The sequence below is a fragment of the Oryx dammah genome, unplaced genomic scaffold, assembly GCF_014754425.2.
Source record: "Oryx dammah isolate SB20612 unplaced genomic scaffold, SCBI_Odam_1.1 HiC_scaffold_2, whole genome shotgun sequence".
NCBI lineage: Eukaryota > Metazoa > Chordata > Mammalia > Artiodactyla > Bovidae > Oryx > Oryx dammah.
Genome location: NW_024070186.1, coordinates 30305779 through 30321685, shown reverse-complemented (window position 1 = coordinate 30321685; position 15907 = coordinate 30305779). Strand labels below are relative to the sequence as shown.

Below are 15907 nucleotides of genomic sequence, written 5' to 3'. Positions count from 1 at the left end.
AGCGTAATACCCTCTAGATCTATATATATTGTTGCAAATGGCAAGTTTTTTTTATGGCTGAGTGGTACTATCCCCCGTGTGTGTATACATATCACATCTTTATTCTTTCATCTATTGATGGACTCTAAAGTCGCTTCCATAGCATGGCTATTGTAAATAATACTTCAATGAATGCTGAGTGTAACCTTTTCAAATTAGTGTTTTTCTTTGGGTAAATACTTGGAATTGCTGGATAATGTGGTAGTTCTATTTTAAATTTTCTCGAGGAAGCCTCCAAACTGTTTCCCATAGTGGCTGCACCGGTTTACATTCCCAGCCAAAGTGTAGGAGAGTTGCCTTTTCCTCACATCCTTGCCAGTGTTTGTTATTTGTTGTCTTTCTGGTGCTGGCCGTTCTGACAGGTGTGAGATGATACTTCACTGTGGTTTTGATTTCTGTTTCCCACATGACTAGTGATGTTGAGCAGCTTTCCAAGTGTCTCGTGGCCATCTGTACATCTGCTTTGGAAAAAAAGTCTACTTGGAAAGGCTTCCTTAATATTTTATCTTTTATGACAAAGCTATCGACAACTTTGAAAAATACTGGCTTTAGACCAAAATTCCCGTCTCCACTTTGCCACAGCTTAATGAGGGCTGGAATGTAGGACTCCTGTTGCCCGTCACAGGAAAGTTGTTTTAATCGGGAAAACAGTTTATTTGAGATGTCATTCTTCTGAGCCCAGCAGAATGACTCACTGCCCTAAAGGGTAACAATTTCTAGTACTGTAGCTGAGCCTAGGTCCTCATGCTTTCATCAGATATACAGAGTACACTTGTCACACCTCCCCGACACCACAGAAACCCCTCACTAACTCTGTTTCCTGATACAGGTTTGAATATCTTTTTAATTTTGACAACACCTTTGAGATTCATGACGACATAGAAGTGCTCAAGCGAATGGGGATGTCCTTCGGCCTGGAGTCAGGCAAATGCTCCTTGGAGGATCTGAAACTTGCTAAATCACTGGTGCCCAAGGCTTTAGAAGGCTACATAACAGGTATGTTAACTAATGCAGTCAGCGTGGTCCTTGATTAAATGTCAGACCCTAACTCGCTAAAATCTCTCATAGAAAAGTAGCGCCCGCTATCTGCCCCGTCAGTTCAGTTCCCTTACCCTGAAATGTAACCTCTCGAATTTCTTATGTATCACTACTTTTCTTTAGAGATGCAAACACAAAAAAATACAGTGGGCTGGAAATGACTTATTATTTAGTTTTGTCTAATTCTCACCTTTATAGAAATGGAACCAAAGTGATATATTCTTTGGTGATTTAACTTTTCACTCAACATGTTCTTTAGACTTATCCACAGGGTTTCATGTAGCTGTAATTGATGCATTTTTACTGCTGCATGGAATTCCAGCATGTGGATGAAGCACAGTTTACTTGTTCATTTTACTGATGATAAACCTTTAGTTTTGTTTCCCATCTCTTGATATTTAAACAGTGCTGCTCTGAACATTCCCTCTACTGTTTCTCGGTGACCGTGGGCATGTATCTACGGGTGAGACTGCTAGGCCCGAGGCAGGTCCATTTTCATCGTTACTAGATGATGCCATGGCTTTCCAACTTGATTTTAATGCGGTACTCTCTCACCCACAGAGTGGAAGTGTTTCGTCTTCCCAAGCATGTGGATGTGAAGTGGTATCATTATTTTTTAAATTGAGATTTAATTCCCATACTATATGATACACCACTTTAAAGTGTATAGTTCAGTGACTTTTAGCATATTCACAAGGTTTTGTAGTTATCACCATTATCTAATTGTGATTTTATCACCCCAGAAAGAAATTCCACATGTGTTAGCATTCCCTCCCTCCCCGCCACCCCTCATTCTTCGCAGCGACTGGCAACCACTAATATTTCCTGTCACTGTGGATTTGTCTATTCTGGATCTTTCATGTAAATAGAATCTTACACTAATGTAGCCTTTGTGACCGACTTGTTTAGCATGATGTTTTCAAAATTCATCAATGAATCAGTACTTCACCCCGTTTCGTGGATAATACCACATTTTCTTTATCCGTTCATTAGTTCACATATTGGGATTGTTTTCACTTTTGGGCTCTTATGCTGCTGTAAACATTGTACATGCTTCCATGTGAACATTAGTTTTTGCTGCCATTGGGTATATACCGAGCAGTGGAATTGCTGGGTCATATGGTAACTATATTTAGCATTCTGAAAGCGCCAAACTATTTCCCAAAGCAGTTGTAGCATTTTACAATCCTGCCAGCAATGTATGAGGGTTCTGATTTCTCCGTATCCTTCTCAACACTTGTTATTGTTCATTTTATTACCACCACACTAGTGAAAGTGAAATGGTATTTCACTGTGGTTTCAATTTGCATTTCCCCAATGACTGCTGATGGTGAGCATCTTCTGATGTGTTAATTGACTATTTGTGAATCTTCCTTGAAGAAATGTCTATTCAGATCCTTTGACCATTTTAAAACTGGGTTATCTTTTCATTATAAGAGTATACTTGAGATCAGAAACACTTTGTCTTGCGTGTCCTAAAATTCAAAATTTCAATAATTAAGAAATCTTCTTTATGATTATAGTTCTTAAAAGTATGGTATATTGTGCCCATATAATTTGGGTGTATAGACAAAAGTGTTCTTCTACCTTTTTTGCCAGTTTCCTTCATTTATAAGTATTACTACCTACAATTTCATACTGTATCTTAAAGGCACTTTAATATTAGCTGTAAGGATTATTAAGCCAGATGTAAAGCAGTTGCTGCTGTTCTATGGTTTTAGCCACAACACAAGAGCCTGGATTGAGATTTGGTTTTTATTGCATTCAGTGCTTAAATTCACACCACACACTTCCTGTCTGATCCCCTCTTCTTGCCCCTCAGCCTCCCAGTCCCCTATTTGCATCCTCCCGCCCCCCATTCTCCCCTTGCTCCTTCCAGAGGAGGACCTGCTGTTTTCTTAGCAGTTCGGGCATCCTAGCCATCCAGCAGGGTCTGCAAAAGGCTCTTACTCTAAGTCACCAGGGCTTTATTTTAGCTCATTCTCAGTGAAAAGACTGTGGGCGATTAGGTGGGCTGTGTGGTTTTGATCTCTTGGTGACCTCGTTTCCAGACTAGGATAGACTTTCTGGTTGGTGCAAAAGCGTGTGCCTCCAGCGTGCAGAGGGACAGGATGGCTCTTGAAGGTTGTGAGAACTGTTGTGTGGGTCAGCCTTTCAGAGCCATTGTGAAAGGAAAACGTATCCTGTCAAGAGCTGTGTTCTGACAGAAGGTTTCCATACATACTAATTAATAATATTCAGCACAGGATTCTGGCTTTAACTTCATGTACCAACTTGTTCTTATTGTATCCATTTAAAACCTGCTGTTCTTAGAATTTTTTTCCCCCCTCACAGCTGCTTTAGTTAACCTGTGAAGAAAAGGTTCACAGGCCATGTTAAGATGACCTATGCTTGGTCTCATCTTACAACATAAGTCAAATTCATTTCAAGAAATTCATTTCTGATATTTCTGCCACCTGTGTTGTAAACTCACCTTTGAAATACACGATGCTCATTCATTAACATTTAGATTTTATTTGTCCCAGTCACTGCCTTCTCTGAGCTAACAGTCTAGATAAGGAGACAAGGGTTAAATAAGTTACAGGGCCTCCCTGGCGGCCCAGTGGTAAAGAATCCGCCTGCCAATGCAGGAGACACGGGTTCCATCCCTGATGCGGAAAAATCCCACAAGCCAGGGAGCATAAGCCCATGTGCCGCAGCTACCGAGCCTGTGCTCCAGAGGCCAGGAACCACAGCTGCCCGAAGCCCATGTGCCCTAGAGCCTGTGCTCTGCGGCCAGAGAAGCCGCAACAGTGAGAAGCCTGTGCACAGCAATTACAGAGCAGCCCCCTTGCCACAACTAGAAAAAAGCCTGTGCAGCAGCGAAGACCCGGCACAGCCATAAATAAATAATAATAAAGTTACAATAAGAATTAGTCAGGGTTGTGATGGGAGAAATATGGTAAATGCATAGAAAACAGGACCGCAAGGATACATCTCCACAGTATTTGATGCAGGCTGAAACAGCAGTGCCCTCATGAAAAATGTGACTGTGCAAAGCCTTTTAAAGTAAGGTTTAGTTCAAGCTTTAAAGCAAAGGATACCAGGAAAAAGAATAAATCTTGGTCAGTAATAGCACTGAGTTCCCAGGGGGCACTTGAAACCATGGCAGGGGGTGTAGGGGGTTGAGCAAGAATGTGTCTGTCTCTCTGACATAGGGTGTTCTGACTTAACTGTCTGCTTATCCACTCCTGCTCTGGTTGGTAACACCCCAGCCAGAGGCTTTTGTGGTGCATCCAGCGGGTGTCCAACAGTAGTACAACCATCAATATATTCATGTGGGATGCCCTCTCAAGGGCTTCTGCAAGAAGAAAAGAATGAAGAGTCTGGGATTGGTCTAACTTGAATTCTTTCCGGCTGTAGTCTGTCTCCCTGAATCCTCCCCCTTGCTCCACTCTTATGTTCTAGAAATTTCCTTTTTGCAAGCTGAAGAAACCTGGGTTCTCCCCAGGGCAGGAGACTGTAGCTTAGAATGGGCTGCTTGCCTCCTTCGTCTGTGCTCTCTGCAGGCCGTAGCAAAAGCAGCCACGGGACTTACCAGGCCTCCATCTGTTTTTGTTTTTTCCTGTAGACATCTCCACAGGACCATCTTGGTTAAATCAGGGACTGCTTTTGAACTCTACCCAATCCGTTTCAAATTTAGACCTGACCACCGGTGCCACCTTGTCCCAATCAAGGTATGTACTTTCTCAAGGTGAGAAAGGTTAGCCTCCAAGCCTGCTCCTCACTGGAGGGGAGCCCCATGTGCCGCTACCAGCTGGGTCTCCTGCGGATCCCGGCAGAGTTCACCTGTGGTCCTCCCTTTCCTGGGCTCTCGTCCTTTGTTTTCCAAAGCTTAAAGCCTGCACACCACATTAACGAGCCTGTGTGTTTCCGATTGTTTGCTAGTGTAAACCAAGGGTTGTGCCTGGATGCTGAAGTGGCCTTAGCAACGGGGCAGCTCCTTGCCCCAAACAGTCACCAGTCCAGCAGTGCGGCCTCTCACTGCTCTGAGTCCCGAGGCGAAACGCCCTGTTCATTCAACGATGAAGACGAGGAAGAGGACGAGGAGGACTCATCCTCCCCAGAATAAAGACAGGCGCAAACCCGCGTTTTGCTGTCTGATGCTCATGTGTGTTTTTAGTGTGAGCTCTTGTTTTTGAAACGACTGCTTCAGTCTTTGCCTTTGTTTGCACTGTGTGTTCAGTGAAAACTAGGGAAACACAATAAGCAAATTACCCGAAGGCTGAGATGGTTGAGATGAAAGCTAACGTAGTGTGAATGAAAGCTCTGAACAGCAGAGCAGTAGATCACATGGCGAACAACGCCTGTTCTCTGAGGTGGCGGAGGGGGCCGTCCCTGAGGAACGGGCGGCGTGAACGCCACACACTTCCCTTCCGCGAGGCGGGGCCATTGCGGCCCCCGCGGCCACCCACCCCCTCTTAGAACTGAGATGGCTACACGAACAGCCCCTGATGGTCTGGGTCCCTCGTCCCGCTCCCTGGCCTGGGCTGCCCTTTCCCGAGGCTGACCAACCACAAGAGGTTCCCGGCGGGAGGAGCTGTGCAGTGAGGGAGGGAGACCACAGGGCCCCAGGAGCACAGGTGGGACCGCTGAACTAGTCTAGTCGAGGTGCTTTATGCATCAGCTGCCTTAGACGTCTTCTAGAAAGGAGCGAGCGCTAATTCTGAAGTACTTAAGTGACATTTAGAATAATTTATAGTCCAACTGAAATTATCACTCTTAGCCAATGCATTGGTGCATAGAATTTTCTAGGGCTACTTCTGGAAGCCAAAATAGAATAGCATTTTCACGTGCATTAAATACTTTGCCAGCACTGCCTTCTGCCAGCATCCTAAATCTGGAGTGTTACAGAGCAGGAAATTGTCTCTGTGGTTTTAATCAGAGCTATGCGTTTCCTACAGCTTTTTCACTTAGCACAAAACAAAGAAACATGTTCCTATGACCGAACTGCTTGCTTACTGTTCCCTGCAAATAATTGTATGATTTCACCCAGTGTGCAATATGTGAAAGTTAACTGCCATTACTTTTGTCTGAAAAGGAGTTCAAGAATACGAACAAGTATTGTTTTCCTGTACACGTCACCTTCTCTACATTCTCATGAATCAAAATGACCATACTGGATTGATTCCTGGGTGAAATGCATTTCAAACTAACCTGATAGTTTCACAGAAACACCAGAAAATGGTGAGCACCCCAGGACTGGGCGTGCAGTGGAGCAGGACGTAGACTGTCATGACAGAGCCAAAGACGCCACTGGGAACCGCACATGCTGGGTTCAGTTACCACCCCTCTGAATATGGGTGTGGAGACAGCTGCCACCATGGCCAAACCCCAACTTAAGTGCACATTAAGGCCTTGGAAAGGAGCAAGTGATAATGGACAATTAACTCTAGTCCTTTGACTTGACTTGTTTGTATTTGCCCTTAAATTATGCATCTGGTTACTGTGAGCTCAGCCCACCGATTCTTTTCTAAATCCCGCTGGGGGAGTGTGCAGGCCAATGCCTGCAGTGACCAGAGGGGCAGGGCCTCACTGACCCAAACAGCTAGTACAGAAGGATGTAGAGCGTTAAGTTCCTTTGAGACAAAACTCATTCTGTCAGGAATAAGCCATAGTGCAGAGTGTTGAGGCAGAGGTGGAGGCAGGTGCAGGAGGACTCTGGCGCATCCTGAGGCCGGGCATGGAGGAGAGGTGGGTGGCCAGGGGCCTCTGGTGGACCTTCCGACTGGGAAGGTCATCAGCTGCACAGTCAGGTAGAACCAGGTCTCCTCAGGCTGCCTCCACCTGTACCTACCCCAACCTTTCTCATCCCCATGCTTGAAAGGAGCCCTGGAGAGTCCAGGGGCCACAACTAGCTTTTCAGACTTGGAAATACTGTGCCACAGGCCCCAGACCCGCCCGTCCACATTCAGCACAGGTGCACTGATGACGAGCGCGGCTCAGCCTCCCCAGAGTGCATGGGGAATCTCTCCCTTCTCTGTTCCTTCTGCTACAGATAAAACATGGGTTCAGGAGAACAAGCAGCCAGAGACTCTTAGCATTCATTCCTGGTGCCCCGTCACTGGCCACCCGAGCCGGCACTGTGTGGGGTTCAGCGGAACTGGCCTCCGTTCCTCAGTGATGGCCCTGGGCTCCTGGTGAGGATGCCCAGTGGGGTCACACTGGGGTCACAGGACACGGCACAGGTGGAAGGCTTGACCTGAGTGCAAACCCAGATGGAGATAGTTAGGGAAGTTCTGTCATTCTTCTGCTTCTTCCCCATAGATTTACCTGGTTCTAAAGTCCAGACAGAATTTCACGAGAAATCAAACAGAAAAGGATGCTAGGAAATTGTGGTTAGAACATCCAAGCTTTATAGAGTAGTAGTCTAGGACTGTTTGTACACATGTGCACACACACACGGACACTCCTCCCAGGGTGTGCGGTCACACTCTGCTCTGGGAGGAGTTCAGGAGGCCTTGTTCCCACAGGGCCCAGTGTAGTTGGCAACCTTTGCCGTGCACAGTGCCACCCAGTCGGTGGATGGTGATCTGTTCCATTTCACACAGGGGCACCCAGCCTGCTGTATCTGGCCCTGCTGTGGGAGGGTCCACGGCGCCCAGGCACCTGCCCACTCCTCCTTCCCTCCCCACTGTGCACATCACCTGCTTCATCTCTTGCGATGATGGGATGATGGAAGCAGCTCCAGCAGGCGTTGACTTAAACTGTGCCTTATGATCATGGAGGACCTCAGGAAGGGGCAGGAAGGGAGGTGCTAAGATGGTGATCCTTGCCTCCCAGCCATGCCCACCACCCTGCAAAAAACATTACAAATGTTGACCCACGTCTCAGAGAAGGGGTGGGGAGAAAACTACATAGTGCCTGCCATCTCAGCAGGAGAAAGAGGATAACTCTCCCTGCTGGCAGAATTGACAGTGGCCGCTGTTCTCTGCCCCACTTAAAGAATGATGCCTGGGTGAACCCCCAAACACAGGGACCACTGCAGGTAACTCAGAGACAGTCCACAAGGGAGTGGCTCGCTTTAGCCATGCAGACATCACAAACTCGGCTATTACAGAGACAGCAGAGTTGGGTGTAACTTGGGCCCTGGGATAGTCAGCAGAGTCAGGATGGATGTCCGTGGGGCAGGGTCAGCAAAGGACAGGACCCGCCTCAGCAGTTTCTACCAGAACCATATACAGAGGGGAAGCCTGGTTAGCTTCATGGGCAAGTTGCTTCAAGCGCCAGCCCCCTCCCCGTGGGCACATCTGTGAGGTAGCCTTCAAGGCTGTGCTCTCATGGGGTCCCTGAGGGGTGAAGGCTGGACAGTGAGTGAAGATTGAATCCTTCAGTAAGTGTTTGAGTGAGAACAGAAGAGAAGATGTTCAGATTGATTCATGCTGTGGAGAAGATGACAGGGTTGTGGCCAGGGGGACAGGCTACTGTGGCTGGCAGTATCCAGGGGAAGGGGGAGCTGAAAAGGTGACATTTGTTCTGCATCGGACCACTGAAAGATGTCTCTTCCAGGCCACTCTACCCCACAACGTGCACTTGGAATCTCTGCTAAATTCCAAAGGCCCCACTGTTCCCAGCTTTCAGTATATGTTTTGGAGTCTGTTAGGGAATTTTTAAAAGAAAACCAAATGTAGCTACCAGCAGTAGCCATAAAACTAAGAGAACATTCTAACCCATGAAGTTCTCATGAGCTGTTACCTTCCAGCTGAACCTACACAAGAGAAAAGTGATTAGAAATGGAGGACTTTTCTAGGTGTTTTCTTCTAGTTTTACAACCTGTTAGATACATAAAGATCTACTTTTTATATTGGATATATAAAAGAATCTTTTATCTTGTGTATGACTGACTTTAGTGGAGCTAAAGACTGCCTGAGGGCCATTTTCCCAAATAGGTTCCCCATTTCCAGGCACCCAAAGCAGCAGCCCCCCAGCACTGACCGTGTGTGCCAGGGCCCCGCTCCGTGTCACCAGAGCGGCGCCTCCCCACCCTCTGATCTACAGTCCATACAACACTCAGGCCATTTGCTTAACTTCAGTTGAGCCAAACACTACCACCTAAAAGGAAAAAGTGAAGTTAAGGTTTTTACCTTTTTCTTAAAAAATTCAAACTAAATGCCCATATAAATTACAACATTTCTCAGGAATCAGCCAAGATCTCTCAGAAAAGACAAGCTTTAGGATCCCGTTGTCCCATGTACTTCTACACTCCCCGTTAAGCCCTGGGAATCCCTGACAAGTACAGAAGCTTCGGTGGCAGCAGGTATCCACTGAGTATGCTGTTGAGACAGGAGAAAGCTTGTTCAGTTAAATATTTCTGTGCAGCTGCTCTTTCAGACAAAAGCTTGCACCATTCTTAAGAGGCCTCGGCTTTACACAAAGGTCCATGAGTTCCATGCTGTCTTGACCCCTTGCTTTTCCAGCAGACTTAACTTCAGTCCTTCCTGCTTGTAGCCACCTTAGAAGCCAGTGTAGCAGAAACGAAGGGGCAGGACTTACCCCTTCTCCACCAAGGGCCAGTGGGGGAGAGTCTCCTCCACCTACCCACTCAGGCATGTGAAACAAGCCCAAAGCTGACTGACCCAACACCCCCCAGCCTGTGTGGCCTCCAAGGCCCACACTGCACCCAGAATCTCCCTCCTGGGCTGCGTTGCCTCCTACACACTCAGCCCTTGCCACAGTCTTCACGGAGGGCCTCTGGGTTAGCGTCAGCCCTGTCACACCAAGTGCTAAACAGCTAAGGAGCAGGAGTGGGACTTGGCTCATGAGGGCCCAGGGTGAAGCTGTGGCGTCATCTCTGGGCCTTTCTCGGCTTGGAAGACCCAGGCTGAGACAGCCAAAACTCAGAAAAAAACCATTCCTCCCTGGGCAGAGGCCCTCACGCAAATTGGAGGTCACCTGGCCCTTCTGTTCCATGTTAGCTTGTTTCTTTCCATGTCTTTCCCAATATAACAAGGAAATGTCACCAGATCATGTTTGAGTTTTGAAACCCATTGATTTGTCGCTTCAAACTTACCGTTTTGTCACTTGTCTTGAGACATCTTGAACATGCTGGGCACTGTCTAATTAAACAAATGGCCTGGTGATTCTGCTTGTTCATGACTGGGTCACAGATTTCTGTTAAGCTACAAGTCTGTGGGAACCCAGATTCTTTTCTGCTAACAGATTTCTCTGAGTGCATTGCAGTTCTTCCCAGTAGAGTCATGGTGGCTTCAACCGCTCAGTGTCCCCTAAAGGAGAACCACCAGCCGAGCTGGAGCCCAGAGAGGACCATGGTTCACGACTGCGGTTCCTCGAGGTGGCTGTCTGCCCATCCCCTCCCTGACTGTTAGCCGAAACAGAAAGGCCACGAGCCCCAGTCTCCAGCCAGCTCACCTTTTCATTTGGCAGTGCTGTACTCTGATCACGTGCTGTTAGGTTTTATGTCCAGAAAAGAGTTCCGCTTCTCTTTGCATGAAGGAGTCATCATGGTGCCATAGGCTTTAAGCATTTAAACAAGAGAAATAAGGGGAAAATGCAAACACCACATCTGACCTGCCTAATGTAGACTTTATTAGATTGAAGTACCTAACCTAATATGATGTATTATTTTGTAGCATCTCAGACTTTGTAAATAAATACCCTTATTTTTATATGGAAATTTTATAGAAGAGCTATTTCTGTATACTTAATTATTCCTGAGTTTTCTGAAATTGCTTCCAATAGGTAATGGGCAAGTCCTAATCTGTGCTTCTGTAAGGATAGTTCAAGGACCACCCATACATGGGGGTGAATTGATGGGAGGGGTTTTTAAATTTTGCCTTCCTAAGGCCCACCCCAGATGCTCACTCAAAAGCTCTGGGGGAGGGGAGGGGCAGAGCCTGGGAAGCTGTAATTTTAATAAACTCTGAGTGGTTTTGGTGTCCATTAAAGTGTATCTTTGTCCATCCTGAAAGATTCAAAGAAGAAAAGAATAAGCTTTTGAAATGAGTTTAAGTTGTGCTTGAGGAAAAAAATGTATCAGACTGTTCTATGATTTGAATGAGATGTACTATAGAGAAAATAAATAATTTAAAATAATGGCAGTCTCATTCTTTTGGGGAGGGGGTGGTTAGTGGGTCTTGTGGTGCATGCCCAGCCCTTGCTGAGTCCCTCCCCCAGATTTGCCTTCATATGGGAGTTGCCTCACCCAGGGTTATGCCACATGCAGCCAGTGAGGGAGTACAGAAGTCCAGCCTCCTTGGCCCAGTTGGGGTATCCGAAGGGCCACCCGCACTTCAGAATGCCTCATGGAAGTGGTTGGTTCCTCTGGCAACTGTGTCATGGCTCAGCTCCCCTCTGCCCCTCCCTGCCCACCTCACTACTCACAGGTTGTGTCCCCAGAGCATTCCAGTGACGTCCACCACCTGTCCCACCTAGGATGGACATGTCAGATGTAGGCTTTCTATGTTGGAGACCTACGATGTTACATCTTTATACATGTGTGCATGCTCAGTCGCTTCATTCTTCTCCAACTCTGCGACCCCATGGACTGTAGCCCATCAGGCCCCTTCGTCCATGGGATTCTCCAGGCAAGAATACTGGAGCCTTCCTCCAGGGGAATCTTCCTGACCCAGGAATTGAACCTGCGTCGCTCACGTCTCATCCATGGACAGGCAGGTTCTTTACCACTAGCCCCACCAGGGAAGCCATTCCATCTTTATAAGGTCACTTTAAAAGATAACTGGGACGTCCCTGGTGGTCTAGTGGTTAAGACTCTACACTTCCAATGCAGGGGGCACTGATTCCGTTCCTGGTGGGGGACTAAGATTACATGTACCACGTGGCCAAAAAAAAGATAACTGCATAAATAATGTCTTTACAGTCCCAGAAATGGCTGACCTGAATATAATTTTTTAGCAAAGATGCTTCCTGATCTTCCCTTTAACCAAACCACAGCATCAGAGACAAGATCTACAGTGATGAGTACAGAGTGCTGCCAGGCCCCAGGAATCACCATGGCTCCCAGCACCTCCTGCTCAAGCAAACTCTGCCTGCCTTGGGAGAGGCAGGGGCCCTTGATAATGCTGTGTTAACATGTACAGTCTGAGGTGGATGTGTGGTGAGCATGTGGACAGTCAGAACGAAGGGTTTGGAGTAATTTGGGGATCACAGGTTGGGGCCAGTTTCAGGGCCACTAGGAAATGGTTAAGGAAGCACTCACTTGATGTCCAGCATGACTTTCCTGGCTGTCCAATGGTTAGGACTCTGCACTTCCACTGCAGTGGGCATGCTTTCAATCCCTGGTCAAAGAACTAAGATCCCACAAGCCACACAGCACGACCCAAAAAAAAGGTTAATGTCCAGGAGGAAAGGCATCTTCCCTGCAGACTCTCCTTGAGTTCAGCAGATCAAGTCAGTGATAGTGTGAACTGTCCACTGTTGGAAGCGGGGAACCAGTGCCCACCCCTCATCCCAGGGATTTCCTGGACTGGTGAGCCCAAACTAGTAGCAGGTCCTCTCCGCTCAGATCCTAGGGCCATTTGGCAGGCATGCCCAAGGACCCACGCAAGTTACGCTGGGTCACTGATTTGATCATGCGAAAGTGCTCTTGCTCCTGTGGTCATGTTGGGGATGTTGTGGAGGACTGTTGGGAGTGTCGCTGGTGGCCATCTACACAGCCAATGGCCCCAGTACTGACCAGGGAGGGTGTCCACAGAGCCGAAGGCATTGTTGATTTCGATACACAGCTCCTTGATCTGGGCTCCGCGGAGGTTTCAGTAACAAGCCATCAGAAGACAGCCTCAGCCAAGGGTCTTCTCCGGCAGCAGAACTCATCTGACAGTCCATCTGCCTTTTTTGGTTCCTATTCCCAGAAGCTATTTTTTCCCCATCCCATCTGAGGATGAACTGCGCCTGCAGTTCCTCACTCCTTCCATTTCTGTATGTGATTCCTTTGAGCACTGGCTCCTCTTCAGTTCAGTCGCTCAGTTGTGTCTGACTCTGTGACGCCATGGACTGCAGCGTGGCAGACTTCCCTGTCTTACCATCTCCTGGAGCTCCTCTTTCCACTGCCCAAAGACACCTCCAATCTCCCCCACTTTCTCGCCTGGGAAGAGGTCTCAGTATGTTCTTACTGTGGACAATTGCCAAATGCCTGGGAGCTACTTGCCAGCTCTGCCTTCTTCCTGAGAAACCTGCTTTCAGGAAATCTCAGCATAAAGTGCTCTGTGGTGAAGGCAGGCCTATATCAGGGTGGGGGAAGCCAAGCCCATTGAATGCAAAGAACAACTTGTCATAACCACTCACGTTCATGCAAATTACTTTCGCCACTGGGGCACAGCAGCTGTCACCAACCACTTCTCATTTGCATGTCTCCTGCCTCACTCAAGGCCTTGAGTACTGTGATGTCTACTGTACTGTGGTCAGGAGATTTGTTTTCTTGCCCTAGCACTTGGCCATGGCCCCCAAAAGCCAGAATTCAATGAGAAGTCCTGAGAAGTGTGCCAACTCTTTGAGACCCCGTGGACTAGCCTGCCAGTCTCTGTCCAGGGGATTTTCTAGGCAAGAATACTGGAGTGGGTTGCCAAATCCTTCTCCAGGGATCTTTCTGACCCAGGGAACAAAGCCAAATCTCCAGCATGGCAGGCGGATTCTTTACCATCTGAACCACCAGGTGAGAACACGACGTACTAAAGCCTGAAAATGATGGTCCTGAAGGGTATGATCTCCACAGGAATTCTTTTCAGACTCTGCTCATAAATAAACAGATTTGTGTTTGAACCTCCAATGAACAAAGACTTGTACTGGATCTTTAATCTGAATACAAGATTTTTTACTTTAAAAAGACCTGTACCTCTTTCCCTGCCACCATGGAGTGGGGAGGCGGAGGCTTGGGTGCATTCAAGGTTCGGCTTCACCCGTGACCCACTGCCATGGCCAAGGACGGCACTGCTGCTGGAGGTGTAATGGATATTAATACTGCTCTGCAAGAGGTGCTGAAGACCACCCTCATCCACGATGGCCTGGCACATGGAATTCACGAAGCTGCCAAAGCTTTAGACAAGCGTCAGGCCCATCTCTGTGTGCTTGCATCCAACTGTGATGAGCCTGTGTATATCAAGTCAGTAGAGGCCCTTGGTGCTGAGGACCAAATCAACCTGATTAAGGTCGATGGCAACAAGAAACTAGGGGAATGGGTAGGCCTCTGTAAAACTGAGAGGGAAAACCCTGTAAAGTGGCTGGTTGCAGTTGTGTGGCGGTTAAGAACTATGGCAAAGAGTCTCAGGCCAAGGATGTCATCGAGGAGTACTTCAAATGCAAGAAATGATGAAATAAAAAACTGAGTTCTTGGTTTAAAAAAAAAAAAAAGACTTGTAGAAATTATTTTTAAGAACTAAAACCAGGGATTTCCATGGTGATCTAGTGATTAAGACTGTGCTTCCACTGCAGGGGGCTGAGGGTTTGATCCCTGGTCAGGGAACTAAGATCCCAAATGCCATGCAGTGAGGCAAAAAAAAAAAAAGACAGAAACCAAAATGTGAATCCAGTGGACATTCTTGAAAGCCAGATTAAAGGCATGAAAGAAAAGATGTGTTTTCTCTGGGGGTCTTAGCGTCCCCACCCATCTTCCCACCGCCTCAGTCAGGCGGGCTGGGGCAGGGTGTGAATGGCCTGCCTCTCCCACTACGGGGCTGACTCAGACCTGGCAGCACACAGAGAAGACAGGCAGCTTCAAGAGCGGCAGGCTCGGGCCTCCTCACCTGGACTCTTGGATGAAGACCTTTGGAGGAGGAGTCAGCCCTTTAAGACAATGCTTGTTAAAAGACACCACCTTCTCTGGGGCTTCCAGGGAAGATTCTCAAAAGGGCATTTCTAAAGCCTCTTGGTTAAGGATTGGTAGGTATCAGGGCAGCCATTACCTCCCTGTAGGGCCTGTGCCAAGAAACTTGCCTGTACATTGACTGTGCAGGCCTGGCCAAAGAAATCCAGTGGCTAGGAGAGAGCATTTGCCCCCATGCCCTCCCCACCCTGAATCCCATTTGAAAGGTTTCTCAGAGCCTGAGGGCCAAAGCACTAGCAAGTTGCAGGGTTGGCTGGGGTTAGGGCAGGGAGGCTGGTGCCTGCTGGGGCAGGCTGGGACCACTCCCAGTCATTATGATAAAGGACAGACACAGAGCAGATGGGAGGAAAAACTTGGGGGAGAAATACCATGGGCAGAATAAGCACAGAAATGAAAGACTGCAACACCCACACAGCAGTAGCCACATGGGGCAATGGAAGTGCTGGAGGGCCTGGCCCGTGGTCAGCTGGAAAGCAGGAGTATGATGTCCTGCGTGGCGGTGGTATGCTGTGTGACTTTTGTTTGTAAGACTCAACAAATATCAACTGCTGCACTGGGAGTCCCTGATGGAGTTAAAGTCCTGCTGGGGAACTTCCCCTAGTGGTCCAGTTAAGAATATGCCTGCTAACAGAGGGCAGGTGTTCAATCCCTGATCTGGGAAGATGCCACATGCCACAGGGCAACTAAGCCCGTGCGCCACAACTACTGTGCCCACGTACCACAACTACGGAAGCCCAGGAGTCCTACAGCCCATGCTCCACAACTAAAGAAGCTGCTGCAGGGAGAGGCCTGAACGCTGCAACTACTGAAAGCCCGCAGGAAGCAACGAAGACCCAGTGCAAACAGCAGATGGAAAAAAAGAAAAAGTCCTGCCGGGCATATACTAACAGATTGGTGAGACAAGCCAGTAACACAATCAGTTTCGTTTGATGACCTTGGATGAGAAGCCACTTGAGACATTTTAGTTATTTCTTTACACTTGTGTGTATCCAAATC

The 15907-nt window shown here is 47.7% G+C and overlaps 1 protein-coding gene and 1 pseudogene across 6 annotated transcripts in view; both read left to right on the top strand.

The window, feature by feature from the left end:
- The window catches only part of TFDP2 (transcription factor Dp-2), a 153006-nt gene extending 141837 nt beyond the window's left edge, over positions 1 to 11169 (top strand). For all 6 annotated transcript variants that reach the window (XM_040234012.1, XM_040234006.1, XM_040234020.1 and 3 more), the window contains 3 exons: positions 869 to 1035; positions 4688 to 4793; positions 5005 to 11169. In XM_040234012.1, coding sequence (XP_040089946.1) covers positions 869 to 1035; positions 4688 to 4793; positions 5005 to 5188 — 457 coding nt within the window. In that variant the 3' untranslated portion in view covers positions 5189 to 11169. The remainder of the gene's footprint in view (positions 1 to 868; positions 1036 to 4687; positions 4794 to 5004) is intronic.
- A 2582-nt stretch (positions 11170 to 13751) lies between these two features.
- Positions 13752 to 14425, top strand: LOC120858135 (annotated as a pseudogene).
- The last annotated feature ends 1482 nt before the right edge of the window (positions 14426 to 15907 follow it).